Here is an 18,911-nt window from a genome sequence, read left to right as displayed (position 1 = left end):
TGTAGAGCTAATAATCATTTAAGTTATTGCGGACTAGATTAGGAGAAACCTCTTGGAGGTACAAGCAGTTGAACAATGGAACAAAGCATCTCTACAGGTGGCAGGCTGTCACTCATTGGAGGTCTTCAAAGCAGAGGTTGGACAATTGGGAATGCCAAAAAAATCTAAAGGAAAAATAGGCTCTAGGATCTTCAAAACAAAAGTGAAAGGGTGAAACAGTCTAGAAAAAAGGTACTGGAGGGAGTCTAGCTAGAACACAAAGCAAGTTGCCCAGCATACACAAAAATCATACAAACTAGCAAAAATCCCCCCATATGCTGATAAAGAACATATCAAGAATTAAGACAAATTATTAACACAAAAGCACAAAGCTGAGCAGCATGAAGGCAGGAGTAGGGGCTGGTTGGATGTGATCAAATCAGCTGCAATCCCACCTTTAAGCACTGGAGGGAGCTCATGTCCTACGTTTGGACATTTTCGAAGGAACACGGTCTACCTCTAGGTTTCTGTTGTCAAATAGCAGGTTAGGCAAAATTATGTACAGACCCCCACCAACTTTGATTCTCTCATTGCAACACATTAGTGAAGTCTGTTCATACATACATGACTCACCATGGGTCCAGAAAAATGAGTTCAGTCATCTTAAAACTGGCAAATCTAGATTGTTATCTGCTTGTCATCTGAGACTAGAGAAGAAAATTACTACTTCCCTATGCTGGGGGATGAATCCTCACACTGATTGTTGTTGAAAGATTTTTCTTAAAGCTTGAGGATAAGCATACCTGCCCTGTTCTAGTGAAATACGACTGATCAATGCTATGTGAGTCCTATCTAAAGCAGGAGAAATTCCACTGCATTGAACAGGACTTAGACCTCACTACATTTTTCTGAAACAGGCAAACGTCTAATGCTATGACCCATCCTTATATGGGCTGTAGCTGGGCCTGTGTGAATGTGTTTCTTCAAATAAGCCAAATCAAAACGGACCAGCAGTTTAAGAAGTGTAAGCACTGAATCCTAAGATTAAGCAGCAGGGAGAGAGGATTTTATCTCTACTAGGTAGCCTTAGGCAAGGCCTCTCCCTCTACCAATAGGAACAGTTCCCACTGGGTGGGGGGAGGATGCCCTCTGGATAAGTCAAACTTCATTAGTTTTCTGCATTAGCTTAGGAACTTTTTGTTTTAAGTTGCTCATGTGAATGGTGGTAGGGCAACCTAAGAGACTAAGGTTCCAATCAGAGTAGAAAAATCAAGATGATATTTTGGTGTAATCATACATATGTGTGTGTAGGGTAACTAACACAAGATAGACAGGAGGTCTGTTAATCAATGCAGTGCTTTTATCAAGCATTCACAGGTTAATATCCATGAATAATAAAGTGTAACAATATGTAGAAAAATAAGATTTTGGCAGAATTAAACTGCTATATTGAGAAAATGAGAGCAAATATAGCAGAGTCGTACTGCATTTACAGTTTTTTTGCAGTTTGATATGTTACAGAAATGTTAATTCTAGGAAATCTGTTTCATGTGTGTACAAAACTGTATAAGTTAAATTTAATGGAATTTACAGTGAATATTGAAAGCATGATACAAATGGCAATTTAAAATGTTACTCTAATAAGGAAGCACAATTTGCTAAAAGTAGCATTTAATAATTCACATCAGTAAGTTGTAGAATTTATTACACATATTTGCAGTTTAGCAAATGCCCCTCAATACTGCAAACACAATTTAATTTTTTTATATACATTGTGCACTTATGACAAATAAGCCTTGGCCTATATAAAAACAAAATTTAGAGTTGCTTAATTAGGAACATCTGGATTTTTTTTTCTTGAAGGGATGAGAGTATTGAAGACTAATAGAAAATTAGTTCAGTTGTGCAAAGCATATGTAACTACTTCCATTTGGATTTTCTAGATCCATATTAAAAAAAATGAGAACAATTCACATTACTTTTTCATTTTCTCCTAAATTAATTAGTTTATCAAATGAAATTGAAACATATCACTAATATCTTTTTTTTAAAGCCTGTAAGATACCAGACTGGGACAGAATGTGTAGGAATCTTTTTATTTTTTCCTTGAAGATTACCTACTGTTCTCTTGGAAATAACCCAAGGTAATATGTAAACAATTTTCAATGCTGCTCAATGAGTTATAATAGTCTGTTCAGCTCCTACAGTAAAAGTCAGAACAGTGGCACCAATGTCTTAACAATCACATTCATCTTATTGTACATTACTCTTGTGCAAGTAATAAAGGCTTTATGACCTCGGCTACACAGAAGTTGGGTTATCAGCTATTACAATTATTATTTTTTAATTCAGCTGACAGAATATCACATTCTATCATTTCAAAAAGCCAGCAGCATTTTTCTACATAGCGAGGATGTGTTTGGCCTAAGCCTTTTAACACCTTTAAAACAGCCATGCAATAGAAATAACCCTTAGAGATGTTGCATAAGTGAGAAGAATACAGAGCAGTCTGCACATTTTCTGAACAAAACCAAGAAAGATACTCCTGACTCTTCTGAATGGCTGTGATGTTTAATAAGTTTACAGCTCTATAAAACTAGAGCTCATTAGTGTGTATTTATATACACATGTTTTTAAATAAAGTCTTTCATGTTCAATTTTATTCTGGCCAGTCTTTGAGGGGGAAATAAATAAAGTAGAGAAGGTAAAACTGTTTTGCATATCTTTGTGGAAGAACGAAGAACATTTTTTAGAGTTCCAGAAAAATCACTGTACAGAAGAAACAGCTTATATACCACTAACTGTGCAATTTTGTTGCTCCAGCCTGCTACAACAAAACTTCACTTTGCCTTGAACTTGTTTTTTTATTCTTGTCCAAATCCTTCTGTCTCTTCAATTGCAAAAAGCAGCTTCTCTTTTAGCTGTTCATAGCTTTTATAAGGCGGTAAATCCAAACGATTAAAACTAGGAGAGAAGAGGGGGGGAATCAGACTCTACGTCCCATTTGAAAACATCTTTCACAGGACCATATCAATCACAGCTGTTTGATTATAAGCAAGTAATTTTTACCTCTTTAGTACTAAGTAACTCATGAAGATTCATAAATACCCATGTTAAGCTGCAAATAAATAGCCAGTTTGCAGACCATTTTTGATATGTCTACTTAGATTAAAATACATAGTCAAGTTTACAGATTCAGATTGATTGTCCATAGGCTGATATTGCCCTTGAGTTTTGCAGTGTAAGAAATGAACAAAAGATGGAAACATCTGTTTGGCTGTGCTTGGCCAAAAAGGGAAACATAAGAGAGGATACAAATATCCTCAAATATTTACATATTTGTTGTCATTTGTTGGCAGTTTTGTTATTATCTTTGTTATCTGTGCATTGGTGCTGATAACCATTGGATCTATTTATTTATTTGTGCTTTTATCTTGTGAACTGCCCTGAGAACTTTTGATTAAGGGCTGTATAAAAATCTAATAAATAATAATAATAAATCTGTGATTTTTATTATGCAATCTACTCAATGTAAATTTCAATCTGATGGTAGGTTTTTTGCATGTGAAAATCATGCAAATGAAAGACAACTCTTTTTAACTCTACTGGGTCCAATTTTCACTGAGACCCTATGGAAAAGTAGAGAATTTTTGTGCGCACACTCGCTTACTGCTATCTGTTGGGGTAGGGAGTGTGTTCTGTAGAATAGTGGAAAGAAGCAAGAGATGGTGCCCACAGCACTTTGAAAATTCCCAATGTGTCCTTGAGCCCCAAAAGATAAGAAACCCCTGTGAAGAATGGCTGATGTTAAAGAAGCATACTATAGAACAAAATGTAAGATAACAAGGAACTCTCTGTTACAACAACTCACCATGTGTGACTTCTTGGTAGCCAGGTTTCCTTGCCAACTTTTTCAATGCAGAATTTCTGAGGACCGTTACTTCCTGAGTAATAGAAAATAAAATTAAAGGTTAAAATGGTATTTTTGTTAACGACAGGGTAGATATTAATGATACCATATTTCAATAATTGGGAGAAAATGCAGGTTAAAAGGACCAGGGAATGTTACTGTATATTACACATACTTTGCAGTGTATTATGATGTTTTCTTACCCATGAGTTCAGCAAATCCGCCCAGTGGTAATCGGCAAGTACCAGTGACAAACTGCATCAGTCGCATACGAACTTCATTGTCAGCTTCTTTTATAAACTAACAGAAATTTAAAGTTTATTTTATTACTTTGAAATGTCAATTGGTTAAGAGCTAACTTTGTGCTTGTCTACCACTATCAGAAGTAATTCCTATTAAAAATTACATTTCACTTACACACATGATCCCAACTTTCCTAAACCAAGCTTTGCATTACATTTTAAAACTGGTTTCCTCATTTCATTTCATTTCATTTCATTTCTGAATTGCTTCCCATGAAACATCCCAAAGCAAATAAGAATAAATACATCAAATATGTGTTTATATAATTAGTGTTATGAGCTCGGGGGTGCTGGACCTCTCTAAATTCCAGGATCCAATAAGTGTTAGAATATAATCAAGGCTTGGGGAGTTAAAACTGTGTGCCAGACACTTCTACTGCCTAGATCCAGAAAATGCTAAAAGCTAATTAAGCCAGACTGTAATGCTAAGGCCATATATAGTGGTACCTTGGTTTACAACCATAATCCGTTCTGGAGGTCCAGTTGTAAACCAAAACAGGTTGTAACCTAAGGCCTCCCCCCCCCCTTCAAATGGGTTGTAATCCATAAAAAGGGACACGCACTTCCTGGTTTGACGTGGTTTTAATCCAAAATGGTTGTAATCCAAAGTGGGTGCAAACCAAGGTACCACTGTACTAATTTCCAAGAGGGAGCTACACAGAAGCCCAGGTTCTTTGGCTTTATTTCTAAAATAAAAACCGTACCAATGTGTAATAATTTCACATCTGCTGACTTTTTCAACAAAAATATATTATACCTGCCAGAACCACATTATTTGCTTGCTGTTTCTTGTATAATGACGATAAACAGTGTTCCTTTGCCAGTCTGCCAGATCAACTTCTTGCATGCCACAAAGCATGACCTGTAAAAAGACCATATGATTTAGCACTGAAGATCCTGAAACACAACAGCAGATACTGACATGCCTGATATTTTCTTTTCTTGCCCCAAATAAAGATTCTGGAAAAGTGAGATGAAGCTTTCAACAAAATATGATTCGCTAACAAATACAGTCATCATATTTTTAAGGATATATTAAAGAATTGGTCTTATTAGCTCTTAAGGAACTGGTTAAGAGCTAGCTGCACAGCAATATGCTGTGTGTGTGTGTGTGTGTGTGTGTGTGTTTTGCTACTCCCACATTAGAAGATTCCATAGCAAGAATCAGGGAGACAGCCCATATGGTCAAGCTAAGGGATGTTATATGAGTAAAGGAAGGCAGAAACTGTATAACCTGCTTACTGAAAAGTGGAGCAGCTTTGAGATGTACTGGTGTCACAAAATGCAAGAGAATGTACAACCATATGTGCATTTCAAAGAGCAATACCTGATATAAAGGTAAAGGTAAAGGTACCCCCTGACCGTTGGGTCCAGTCGCGGATGACTCTGTGGTTGCGGCATTCATCTCGCTTTATTGGCCAAGGGAGCCGGCATACAGCTTCTGGGTCATGTGGCCAGCATGACTAAGCTGCTTCTGCCAAACCAGAACAGCGCACAGAACACTGTTTACCTTCCCACCGGAGTGGTACCTATTTATCTGCTTACACTTTGACATACTTTCGAACTGCTAGGTTGGCAGGAGCTGGGACCGAGCAATGGGAGCTCACCCCATCACATGGATTCGAACCGCTGACCTTCTGATCGGCAAGCCCTAGGCTCTATGGTTTAGACCACAGCGCCAACCGCGTCCCTAATACCTGATATACCTGTAATTAAATCTATATATTTCTCTACGTTTTCCTCATCTGAGATTATTTTTAATTATTTTGTTTTAATTATGTTTCTTCTTTAATTATGTGAACATACTGAATATGAAAGCTAAAAGTTTTCTAACGTTCACAGCATTTTGAGGCCTGCCAATTTATTTGTGCCTTAGTCAAACACGGATATAACAATTTGCTCATACTATTTTTCCTCTTATTATGTTAGTATCACAGATTCTTGCCCAGTTAAACCACTGCACCACAAATTTCTTGTTAAAAAATAAATTTGAATCAAAATTACCTCCAACTCTTTTTCATCAAAATACTGCAGCCACTGAAGGGGAACAACTTCATTAAACCCATCAAGGAAAGCTTTGGTTTGTTCTTGTACTCCTCGTGAAAACCGCCACTCTGCCATTAGGCTGAAACAGAAGTTTAGAGTTCTAAAAGTGGAATCCTTTATTTAAGAACAAGATGCAAACATTACACTCTGCTACACTAATTTGTATAAGCTCCAGAAACTCCAGATTTATTTATTTTAGCATTGTAACTAGAACAGTCTCATATAACCTCTTACCAATACTTTACTCCTAGATGGACGGCTATCCAAATTTTTTGTATGTATTATTGGAAGTTTATGGGCTGGACTCTCACTATGAAAGCTCTGTGAGAAAATGCACATTAAGCCATCTCAAAAGCAAGCCTTTGAGATCTAATACAAGATCTCCCCTCCTCCCTCTCTCTCTCTCTACACACACACACACAGAGAGAGAGAGAGTGATGAAACACATTTATTTATGTATACATGCAGGTATGTGTTTATGCACACACATATGTATGTATATTCTTGGCACAAAGTTATGAAAAACTCTGCCGAAATCTTTAGTGTACTTTTATAGTAGCATGTTTTTGTTTATCCACCCACATTTCTTTCACTTTGAAAATCAGGAAAGTACTAATACTAACTAAAGACTAGCACTAGCTGATGTTCCATCTTCCACACATCTATTAAATAGCAGTACTTGCTCTGCTCAGATATATTGCTGACAAACTTTGGGCAATTTCTCCTGGGCCCCACACCTCATCCCATTCTGCTTGACAGAGTATTCCAACCCTACAGAGGTCCCTCCCACTGCCGTGCCCAGAAAATTGTGGAGGGAAGACAGAATGTGAATTTCTGCATTGATAGTGATGAAAAAGTTACAAGAAAAATGTTTGACAGTCTTTTAAAATATACATATATATGCACCATACCCAATGTATTCTTCTTTGTTCTCTTCGGTTACAAGTAAGTTTGAGCCTCCTAATTTCAGCTCATGTGAGGTAACTTTTCCTAGAAGCTCCATGTCAACACAGAAGTACATTTCTAAGTTGCACTCTTCAATGTTGTTGTCCCTAAAGAGAAAAATTAACCAAAGATAAATGAAATATAATCACTTTACTAATATGACAGAAAAAATAGTGAACTTCTGAAAAGATTTACAAACCTTATCCAAATTAAGGAATTATAAAATTCAGTATCAATAGATTCCAAATCCTTTATTGTGAGTTTCTTATTTAACATGCGCTTGTAGAATGGCAGGGAAAACCCAGTATCAATGAATTTGCCATGAAACAATGCCTGTTAAGGATTTAAGTAACAACAATTCAGTATTTCAGCTTCAGGTGCATCACTCTGAAAAGTGGTGACTGTTTATAGAAAGTAGTAATCTTAGGGGAAACTAATACCAATGAAATAAACACTCTAAATCAATAAACCAGAAGATAACATGATTCTCATTATCAGAGTAATATCCCTTCAAATGCAGTCTAAACTAGCAGAGCACATCAAAGTCTTGCAGCCAGATTCTCATTACATGAATTATTTAGATGAGTCTACTGCTCAGTACATTATAAAGTTTGGCCAATTAAGGATATAAAGTACATTGAGGTGTCTAACCTGAAGAGAATGAATGAGATGAAAAATAAATACGGTGATAACTTTTAAAATGAAAGAGTTCTGTTATAAGAATGTGCATAGGAACATAAATGTGATTAGCTGCCAAATGCAGAGAGAAAGATTACATAATGCAAATTCAACATGTTGCCACCAGGGGGCTTTCAGATTGTCCCAAGAAGCTCCAGAGAAATTATCAAAGATTCTTTCCTAGTCAAATATTTTAAGTAGATTAGAACAAGGGAATGTTACAAAACACATTTTCTATACAGTACTGTGTGATTTCTCATTTCCATAGTGCAATTATGAATTTGCTTTTTTTCAATTTGCATATTATTCCTAAGTATGTAAAAATGTAGTAGGAGTGGGGAAACTGTGGCCTTCTTGATATTGTTGGACTCATAATTCCCATAAGCCCTCACATGACCAAAGACAATAGATGCTAAACAACTTTTGTAAAGCCACAGGTTATTCGCCCCTGCTCTATGGGATTTGTCCCATGTTTCCATGCTCCTAAGCTAAATGTCCAATTCCTTAAGCATTTAAGGAACTTGTTCAATCCCTCTGGTTCCTTTATTTCCATTTTCTGTACAGATCACTTGCATCTTATGTGGGAGTTACGTTCTGGGGATAGCAAGTAAAGCTGAAATAGTCAAAACAACTTCTTGCAACAAGGCGACAGAGAGCTTTTAAGCTTTCAGACTTGCTTACTAGGCTCTGCTGGACCCATCTGAGATCTCATGAGAGCCTCTCAGAGCCTGGTAAGCAAGGCGGAGAGTTTAAAAGTTATTTCCATGCCAGGAAAACCCTGCACAAAAAGAGCTTTTAAGCTCGCCGCCTTCCATGCATTTAATTTGTGTGATTTCAACTGGCCAGTCTTCCAAATGCATAAATTTGAGATTGCTTAAGTTAAACACGTTAATTGTGAGTGACTTTGACATCGGGCACTCAGAGTAGTTTTGTTAATATAGGGGCACTACAGAGCTGCGTAACTGCAACATACTTGCCCTTTTATTTTCAGCCTTTCCCTTATACAGTGGTACCTCGACTTCCAAAACGTTCAGAAACCAAGGCGCAGCTTCCAATTGGCTGCAGGAAGCTCCTGCAGCCGATCGGAAGCCATATCGGGCGTTTGGGTTCCAAAGAACGTTCGCAAACTGGAACACTCACTTCCAGGTTTGCGGTGTTCGGGAGCCAAAACGTTTGAATCGCAAGGCGTTCATCAACCAAGGTACGACTGAACCTCCTTATACTGAAGCTGCAATCCTACATATACTTATCTGAGGAGGCAGGAATAGGAATGCACTATGAATTCCTGTTTTGCTGATGTGGCATACTGGGCTGATATTTTCAGCAAATTGTCAATTCTGGCCCCAATATTTCATTGCTAGGTAATTACAATTAATTTAGAATTTAATTTAGAAGCCTCAGTAAATATACTTGGTCTCTTCTGCTAAAAAAAATACAATATGCACTGCTTTTCACTTTCATTGAATCTCCTTTGTCATTCTATTATCCCTTCACTCACTTTGGCGAGTACCTCTTAAATTCAAATGCACCACCGCATCTAGTATAATGCTGGGTCTTTATCAATATTAAATTATAATGAATCATGCCCAGAGCAAGGTATGTGGTTCTTTAACTTCTCTAAAAAGCCTTTGTTCCAAAGGTCTGGAACCAGTTTGCTGTGAGCTCTCCTTACCCCATAAACGCTTACTTGACTGCTTCAACCTGCGGAACTACTGTTACACATGCCACGTAATACCCATTCCACATTTGTAAGAAATCAATATTTTAGTGTGGCAGCACCAACACTTTGTAGCTCCCTGACTGTTGATATCAGGCAGGCACCTTCACTGTGCTTTTTTCGGTGCTAAAAACATTTTTGTTTAGAAAAGTCTATCCTGGTATCTAGAATGTTCATGTGTGTTTTAATTATGCTTTTAGTTTATTGCTGATTTTAATTTTCTGAACGTTTTCAACTCTTGTTAATTATGTTTAGTGGCAGTATTTTTATTTTTTTATTTTTGTAAACCACTCAGATTTTTTTTACAATCAAGAGGTATATACATTTTTTGAAATAAGCAAAACATATTTTAAAAAACAAACGAACTCAACCTCTGGTCCTAGAGTCTAGGACAATGATAGAAAATGTACCAATCTCTTCTTCACATGCTTGTTATAACCATTCAGAGAAATACTTGATTGAATTGCTGGTGAATGAAATCCAAGTATGACAGACAGCCATGTGTACTCAAATACGAAACACTCCAGAAAGAAAAACATACAGCTTGAAACAAAAAATGATCAAACTCACCATGGCAATAAACCGTCCAATGAAACAGAAATATGAAAGATGATCTGGATTTATTGTTGATGCTGGATTTATCTGTAGGCAGTAGTTGCTTTTTCCAGCATATTCAAATAGACAGTACATAGGGTTCAGCACTTCATGGGAAAGCAAGAAGAACCATTCTCTACAAAAATTTACAATAAATAAAACACAAAAATCTAACACTGGTGTCTCCAAGCATTCATAAAAATTGACATTAAATATATAAGTTACAGCCTTACGTCAAAGGTAATGAAGAATGCTTTGAAACAATTTACTGCAGGCAATCACCCAGCTGAACAGACAATATGGCTTTAAACTGAAAAAAGTGGTTTCCCATTGCTGGGTGAAAGTCTGCAGGAAGAGCTTTCAAAGTACTTCTTACGTTTCTTTCCCAACCTGGAATTCAACTGTCTAGTATTACATGAATATTTGATTTGCCAGTATTATATAATACACACAAGCAGAAAGCCCTGAAGTCATGTGGCCCAACATTTCAATATTTGCAAACTTAATGTAATCCCCCAAGTTACTAACATATGGAAAACGGCAAATCACCCAATAACAGTTTTTATCCTTTTTTCTAGGAAGTCTTTATAATCTGGAGTTATCATCCATTGGCTGTTGCCAGAATTTCCCAATTCTGATTTTTTATATATTTCTGAGTTCAACAACTTTTTGTCTCATAGGTAAAGGTAAAGGGGCCCCTGAGCATTAGGTCCAGTCGTGACCGACTCTGGGGTTGCGGCGCTCATCTCTCTTAATTGGCCGAGGGAACCAGCATACAGCTTCTGGGTCATGTGGCCAGCATGACTAAGCCGCTTCTGGTGAAACTAGAGCAGAGCACGAAAAAGCCGTTTACCTTCCCGCCGGCGCAATACATATTTATCTACTTGCACTCTGACATGTTTTCGAACTGCTAGGTTGGCAGGAGCAGGGACCGAGCAACGGGAGTTCACCCCGTCACGGGGATTCGAACCGTCAACCTTCTGATCGGCAAGTCCTAGGCTCTGTGGTTTAACCCACAGCGCCACCCGCGTCCCTCTCTTCTGTCTCATAGGTAAAGGTAAAAGTACCCCTGCCCGTACGGGCCAGTCGTGTCCGACTCTAGGGTTGTGCGCCCATCTCACTTAAGAGGCCGGGGCCAGCGCTGTCCACAGACACTTCCGGGTCACATGGCCAGTGTGACGAAGCTGCTCTGGCGAGCCAGCACCAGCACAGCACACGGAAACGCCGTTTACCTTCCTGCTATAAAGCGGTACCTATTTATCTACTTGCACTTTAGGGGTGCTTTCAAACTGCTAGGTGGGCAGGAGCTGGGAACAAGAGACGGGAGCTCACCCCGCCGCGGGTATTTGAACCGCCAACCATACAATCGGCAAGTCCTAGGCACTGAGGTTTTACCCACAGCGCCACCCGCATCCCTTCTGTCTCATACATTCAATTAAAATCAATTTCCCCACTTCAAGCGTGTGCTGCATACTCACAGCAGAGATTCCCCTTGGCACATAGAAAATGCACAGACCTCATTTGGACACAACAATAAAACATGGCTTATTGTCATGGGAATGTGCCCAAATGAGCCTTGGACTCTCACACTCTTCCTATCAGCACAGCTGGGAGAAGCATGGAAGTGACTGATGCTGCTTCAGACTAATGGCAGTCACAGTTAACTAAAACAATCCAACTTCAAGCCATAATTGATGAATCTTATTTACCAAAGTTAAGATTAATCACAATTTAGGGTATAGTGCACAGATACAATCTACTTGCAAGCTCCAACATCCATATATATATATAGATGCTGAAAGTCTCGGAAGCTGCCCAATTGCCCAGTTAAGAGTCTTTTCCCATGGTATATACCTCCTACCTTTGCAGAGGAAAAGCCCCGTGCTATTCCTTAAAACTGCTCTGAATAAACCTAGTATGCATGCAGTTTTCCTTCACTGCAGAGGACTGGGCTTCAAGAAAATATTTGCCACTGGGAAGATTTCAAAAAGGTGACTTGAACTCAGTGTATTTCCTCTCAGCGACCTCATCCTAAACCTAGAAAGCCCCTTTGCTGCCAAAGATTATGAGAGGAGACTTGCTTGGGGAAAGCTCCAAGTTGTTTCGGTCACAGAAAAAGGAATGTTGAACCATCTCAATTTCCCCAATCGTTTGCTCCCTGCATGTTCATTACATTTTAAATGTCAAGCCTCTCCACTTTCCCCTATGATTTTTTTCCAGACCACACTTAAAACCTCGATAAGCTAGCATATTCTCATAAGAAAACTGTTAAAGCAGTCTCTTACCAGCATAGTCTCTAGCTTAGTTTTGTATCATGCAGGCAACTTCAATAACCCACCTCTCTTTTTTTTTTTTTTTCTCTCCAGATACTCCATAAATTTATGGAGCAAGGTAGGTTTCTAGTCAATAAATACATACAAGAAAAAATTCAAGAGAAATTCTTAATAATTTACCTAGCTAAGCCACCATAATCCAATCCTTCTTCTCCTCTGAATATAACGTACAATCGTCTTCGCAAGTCATAGGGTTTTAAAGCCATGATCTGTATACAAATTGGTGAATGCAAATGAAAGTAATGTTGAACAATACAAGGCAAGGCAAAATAGAAAACAACTTCGTAGAATATATTACACATGAATTTTGATACAATGTGGTGTGGTTTGATATAGAATTAAACAAATGTATACATTAAAAATTTAAGGGGTGTTTAACTCTCCCAACGTATCTTTTTCTGCCTCTTTTAATTTGCAGATACTTTGTTTCCTCTCTACAGTTTTTCAGATGTCCTTTCTTCTCTCTTACTACTTAATCCGTTCCGGAGGTCCATTTTTAACCTGAAACTGTTCTTAACTAGAGGCGTGCTTTTGCTAATGGGGCCTGTTGCTGCCGCTGCACTGCCGGCACACGATTTCTGTTCTCATCCTGGGACAAAGTTATCAACTCAAGGTAACTCTTCCAGGTTAGCAAAGTTTGTAACCTGAAGCGTTTGTAACCTGAGGCGTTTGTAACTCGAGGCACCACTGTACATGCTCCCAGCCAGTTATGGATCATGCAATCCATGAAATGGTGAATTAGTCAATGATGGCTATATAGCATCATCTCTGAAGGAAAATGGGGCAGCACTGCATTTGTGAAGTGGGAGGAAACATCTATATTACCAAGGTAATGCTCCACATACTTGGTTATGAAGATGGGTTTGTTTTTATCCCTTTCAGGTAACTGAGTAATGCTCCACATTTTCTCAAAATATAACACTGCCTAGACAATGTGGAAATCGTTCCTTCCTCCCACCTCCACATGACAGACAGGCAAATATTTTCCCTCAGTTTATGTAGCCCCAGAACATCCTTTCCTTGAAATGAAAAGCCCTCCCACATGTTGACTCAGTCCTATACAGACTAATTACACAAATTATTTCCTACTAGACACTAGGTAAGTGAAGATTTGTTAGAAAGGAATCTAGCTATTTTTACTTTAGTTACCAGGTTTGATAATGTAAACATTGTCTTACCTGTTGGAAGGAATCTTCAAACAATGTTTGCCTGGATACATTGATCTTCACATGGCTTGGAAGAGCATTTGACTACAAACAGACAGTAAATCATGAAATACAATATGCAAATTTTAAAAAATACAAAATGCAAATTGAAGTTTACACTATCATTTGATCAGCATTACCTGACACAAGTAGCGGAAATGAGCTAGCTTCCACCTAAAGCTGCGTTCATAAGCAATTTGTGGTCCTTTATTTCTGTAAGGAAATATAGCTAAATTTACTAAGCAGAAAATTAAGATTTTACAACACTTTCAAGTCCTCAGCAGTTTTGTAGATTTCCTTCAGATATAGTGAAAAGGTTGCAGCATACATGCTTCATGCTTCAAGGTCAGTTTTAAAATATCATCTAATGCTTAAAAAGTCACACCTCATAAGGTGTAACTAATGTACACCTTAAACAACCCATGTACATACAGTGGTGCCTCGCAAGATGAAAATAATCCGTTCCACGATTCTCTTCGTCTAGTGGTTTTTTCGTCTTGCGAAGCAACCCTATTAGCGGCTTAGCGGCTTAGCGCTATTAGCAGCTTAGCGGATTAGCGGCTATTAAAGGCTTAGCGGCTAAAAGGCTATTAGCGGTTTAGCGGCTTAGAAAAAAGGGGGGAGCGGGGAAAAATCGGAACACTCGCAAGACGTTTTCGTCTTGCGAGGCAAGCCCATAGGGAAATTCGTCTTGCGAAGCAGCTCAAAAACAGAAAACCCTTTCGTCTAGCAGGTTTTCCGTCTTGCGAGGCATTCGTCTTGCGGGGCACCACTGTATTGAATCAATTAGCCACCACCAAAATTCATAAGAGATCCACTGCCTACTACCTAAGCAGTAAAACTATTACTCCTATGTACTATGAATGCAAATATTTTAAAATCTCCATCAACATCTCACTTACACAGAGGATTTACCAGTACGAGGATCACTGAAGGTAGTTGTTCGTGTATTATGATCAACGAAGTATCTTACACCTTCTCTGGTGTATCTGATTTCCCAGCCCTCAGGGAGGGGGTCTTCATTTTGTAAGCTGAAAATATAAACGTAATATATTTCTTTAAAACCCCAATCACTTTACACCTACTTTAGGCTTGATTTATGAATAGAAAACACACATGAACATACCCTTGAGTCCGTGGATCTTCCCACTGTGTTGTCTTTGTGTTGTGATTTACAAAATACACTCTATCATTTGAATCAACTCTCCTTTCTGTAATAGAAATGAACCATTTAAAGCAAAGTTAACTATAAATAGGTGTCTATTTCACGAAGCTATTCACATTTCTTACCCCAGCCTGGTGGTAAAGGACCAAGTGGATCATTTTCCGCAGTCAGCATTGAAGCCTAGTGAAGACATAAGACAAAATATACAATAATTTATTTATTTTTTAAAAAGTCTATAAAAAACACTATTTCTATATTTAACAAGCTTCTCTTCACAACTAAATTTAAATGATTTATTTTAAATTTTTTTACATCCTTTCTATCCTACCATTTCCAGCTTCAGATTTCCAGCTGGCTTTCTTTCTTTCTTTCTCCACAACAGACAGGCTGAACATGTGCTGTGTGACAGGTAGCACTATTCACTTTGCAAGCTTTCTTCACAGAGAAGGTGATATAGAAAGAAGGCGTCATCTCTTTGTCTACTGTAATTCATCTCTTTTTTATTCCAGGTGGCCTGTTGATAACTTTGCTTCTAACTAGGTAGAACACTCCCCATGTCCGAGGCCAACACAAGTAGACTAAATCTGGACTGCATTTGTACCAGAAGGTGATCAGTTGGCTTCTCCACTTTTTGTAAAGTGTTGTGGGTACCCACCATAGAACAATATATATACTCAAGACTGTATGATCAATCACCCTCTGCTCTTCTAAACCCACATGGTTATCTGCACATGGGGAAGGAATGCATCTCAGACAGGTATACACCTAGTTTAAATAATTTGGAATATCAATACAATCTAAGCAACAGATTTGTCTCGTGAAATTTAGATTTAAATAAAAACAGTTCAGAATTGTCCATAAAGCACAGTGATCTCCACAGAGATTCTGCACTGTGAACTTCAGTGAAAAGTTGGCACATTGGCTATGGTTCTGTTATCAGTTATTAATCTTCTTCAGATAGATTCATAACATAATCAACTTGCAAAAGGAATGGGACAAGACTAAGTTTAGTTGCACTTTGTTCATGTTCAAATAAAGGAAGCCGACTTTTCACATTAATTTCAGTACAATCTATGTGAAACTAACTTACGACTAGATCCAACCAGTTTGCTACTTCTGAAGACACAAATGAAAAAACAACAACACAAGTTACAAAGCTCTAGCTTGAAAGCTAAGCCTTAACAAGGAGGCACTGTAAGTCTTTAGGAAACCCTGCACCTAGGAATTCCTCCGTTGAATTCAGACATAACAGCAAACCAGCGTTACCAAAAACTTCAGCTACAACATTGATTTCAAACTGTGGTTTCAGATCCAGGTTTGCCAAGCCCCAAACAAACTTTGGTCCATGGCCACTCAGTGAAAGACAACGGCTGCATGGTTTATTATAAGAATCATGAATGTGCACTGCTTCTTCATCTAAACCTTCCCCTTGAACACCAGCCTTGGTGCAGAGTTCCCCAGCATTAAGCCAGAGTTGTTCATTACACCTAAACCAGGGGAATCTGGAATAACAATTATTAACAAATTGGAGACAGTAAGTCAAAACTCGATGCTTTACGAAGCTATGGACAAATGTCCAAACAAGCCAATCAAGAAACCATAGCTTTGTAATACATCTGAACCCAGCCATGATATATAACATGGTCTCAGTATGCAGCTGCATATAACATGCATCAAACATCTAATGAAAGGCAAAGAGAAAAACAAGAACTCAAAATATTTCATAACTTTGTAAATTTACCGAATAGAGGTATCGTTGGTTAAACTGTTGCATAGCTCCCTGCAGTTGATTTCGCTGGGACTGCCATTGTTCAAAATTTCTGACAGATTCCATCGTAGGTCGTTGCCATGTTGTTGTTCTTGTATTATGGTCCACATAATAAACTCTGCCACGATCATCCACCCTTCTTTCCCACCTAAGAAACATTGGAAGCTATTTTCTTTCCAGTCAAAATGCAAAAATAATTTACTACATTTTCTTCATTATTTTGCCTTATAAATCTAAGCCTTTCAAATGTTCTTCTTTCTAATTACAATATTATAAAATAAAGTGTGGGATCAGAAAACAAACACAGACTTAAATACCTGCCTCAGAGTTTCTGCCAGTGTTAAGTGGCACAAAGCCATTTTTTGAAACAGTTTAAGTGATAAAATAGCGCATGCTAAATCTTAGTTGTACTGTCTCCTGCAGTAGCAGCACAACTGAATTTTGCTTCTTCTGGTATCAGTGCAAGTTCTGAAACATGCAAGCAGGAAAATATGCAATTTTCTTCTCTCAAGAAAGGAAGGAATTAGAATACAAAATAAGCACAAACTAAATTTGCTCTACAAGCAAAGAAAAAAACCCCAAAATAAAGGTCTATGACAGAATTCTAAAGTGAGAAATCTGCTGCAAAGTCAGTTCTCAATCTTGTAATCAAAGCATTTGAAAACTAAGGCCAGACACCCCATTTGTAAGTGTAAAAACATGTAATTGAAATGCATATTCTTCTTATTTATCCCAACCTCCTTAGCAAATTGTAGATCGTATGCTCCTTGGAGCATGGATTTATCCTCTATTTTGTAAAGCATGAAACACGCTGATAGAGCTATAATATCAATAGTTACATGGGTTCTAAATGAGCGCCATTTGAAGCTTTGGATACAGAGGCTACTCATCCCTTCACTTAGGAGCAAGCTGTTGGTGAGACTCACTGAAAGTCATCCCAAAAAAGCCTAACTAATTTGAATACAGAGATCTGGCAGTATGGCCTAATTCAGAGCAATCTGAAATTTTCTATAAAAGAATGAACAGAACAAATAGATAAAAAGCAAGGTATGCCCTGCCATTTCAGCATTTTCCTCCAGCTTCCTGATATCACTACCAGCAGATGACAAAATTCAGTTACTTGCATACCAAAGTTTTTAGAGGACAGTAGTATTACAGTACCAACATGCAAAGAAAACTACAGAAAAAATCATTTACTATAGTTTGGATCCTAAAGTATTAAATTAATAATGTTCAAACAACTCCCGTCACCTCTTCCTTCTGTAGACCTCCATCTAATTTTGGGTGACTTCCCCACCTCTGTATCAGCAGGCCCTACATCACATCCAATTGTTTAGGAGGGTCCCTCACCCTTCAGAGGGCACGGAAGACCGAGGGAGAAAGAACAAGAACGGGGAACTTGTCTTCTGTGAATGTCTTTGAGTTAATGTACCTTAGGAGCCACATTTATGGGTCTTTAAAAAATAAAGATACATGCGTGAGCAATTTATTTGCATCTCTGCTTCTAAGGAAAATTATTAAATACAGTCATACCTCGTGTTGCGTTTGCTTCATGATATGTTTTTTTCAGGTTGCGTCCCGCAGCGACCCGGAAATACCCGAAGGGGTTACTTCTGGGTTTCGCCGCTCGCGCATGCGCAGACGCACAAAATGACGTCACACGCATGCGCAGACACGGCAAATCACGACCCGCGCATGCGCAGATGCAGGTCCCATGTTGCGAATGGGACTCCGGAACGGATCCCATTCGCAACCAGAGGTACCACTGTACAAGCATTTATTTTACTGAGGAATTGCACAGAAAATTCTATAACTAACACAATCCTCTAAAAAATATTTCAATTTGTGTATTTAGTAAGTAAAACTACTATAAAAGTCTGCAATGACACACAGCAAGTTAAGATACAACTTATCTATTACCCTGGTGGCAAAGGCTGCGGTCTTTCCCAGGTTGTTGTTCTTGTGTTGTGATCAACGTAATAGGTTCTACCATGAGGATCCTTTCTCTGTTCCCATCTATAAAAATACAAAAGAGGTAAAACACCATTAACAGAAAATAGTGTTGTCACTTTCTGAAAGATTCACTTAATGAATCTTTCCTTTCAGGAACGCTCCAATGCAGTTAAGGGGGCTCACTTTCTTCATTTTCAGGAAGCAGCTTCCATTCAAACCATTTTCTCAAAAAAGAGCATTTTTTCATCTGCATCAAGGCCTTTTGAAGTCAATCTGGAGGACTGGATCCAAATTACTTTGTTCAAGTAGCTTTCAA

At 38.2% G+C, this 18,911-nt stretch overlaps 1 protein-coding gene across 2 annotated transcripts in view; it reads right to left on the bottom strand.

Moving 5' to 3' along the window:
* Positions 1 to 2,061: 2,061 nt before the first annotated feature.
* WWP1 (WW domain containing E3 ubiquitin protein ligase 1) overlaps positions 2,062 to 18,911 on the bottom strand; it is a 51,172-nt gene continuing 34,322 nt past the window's right edge. For both annotated transcript variants that reach the window (XM_082233776.1, XM_082233777.1), the window contains exons 9-24: positions 18,563 to 18,658; positions 16,616 to 16,790; positions 15,000 to 15,054; positions 14,836 to 14,920; positions 14,612 to 14,740; positions 13,850 to 13,922; positions 13,683 to 13,754; positions 12,625 to 12,713; positions 10,148 to 10,307; positions 7,382 to 7,515; positions 7,149 to 7,289; positions 6,196 to 6,316; positions 4,949 to 5,053; positions 4,093 to 4,189; positions 3,851 to 3,923; positions 2,062 to 2,943 (exon numbers count right to left, since the gene is read on the bottom strand). In XM_082233776.1, the coding sequence (XP_082089902.1) occupies positions 2,844 to 2,943; positions 3,851 to 3,923; positions 4,093 to 4,189; positions 4,949 to 5,053; positions 6,196 to 6,316; positions 7,149 to 7,289; positions 7,382 to 7,515; positions 10,148 to 10,307; positions 12,625 to 12,713; positions 13,683 to 13,754; positions 13,850 to 13,922; positions 14,612 to 14,740; positions 14,836 to 14,920; positions 15,000 to 15,054; positions 16,616 to 16,790; positions 18,563 to 18,658 (1,705 nt within the window). In that variant the 3' untranslated portion in view covers positions 2,062 to 2,843. The remainder of the gene's footprint in view (positions 2,944 to 3,850; positions 3,924 to 4,092; positions 4,190 to 4,948; positions 5,054 to 6,195; positions 6,317 to 7,148; positions 7,290 to 7,381; positions 7,516 to 10,147; positions 10,308 to 12,624; positions 12,714 to 13,682; positions 13,755 to 13,849; positions 13,923 to 14,611; positions 14,741 to 14,835; positions 14,921 to 14,999; positions 15,055 to 16,615; positions 16,791 to 18,562; positions 18,659 to 18,911) is intronic.

This window comes from Podarcis vaucheri, assembly GCF_965113315.1.
Source record: "Podarcis vaucheri genome assembly, chromosome: 8".
NCBI lineage: Eukaryota > Metazoa > Chordata > Lepidosauria > Squamata > Lacertidae > Podarcis > Podarcis vaucheri.
The sequence above is the reverse complement of the archived record's forward strand: the minus strand, read 5'-3'. Positions and strand labels throughout refer to the sequence as shown.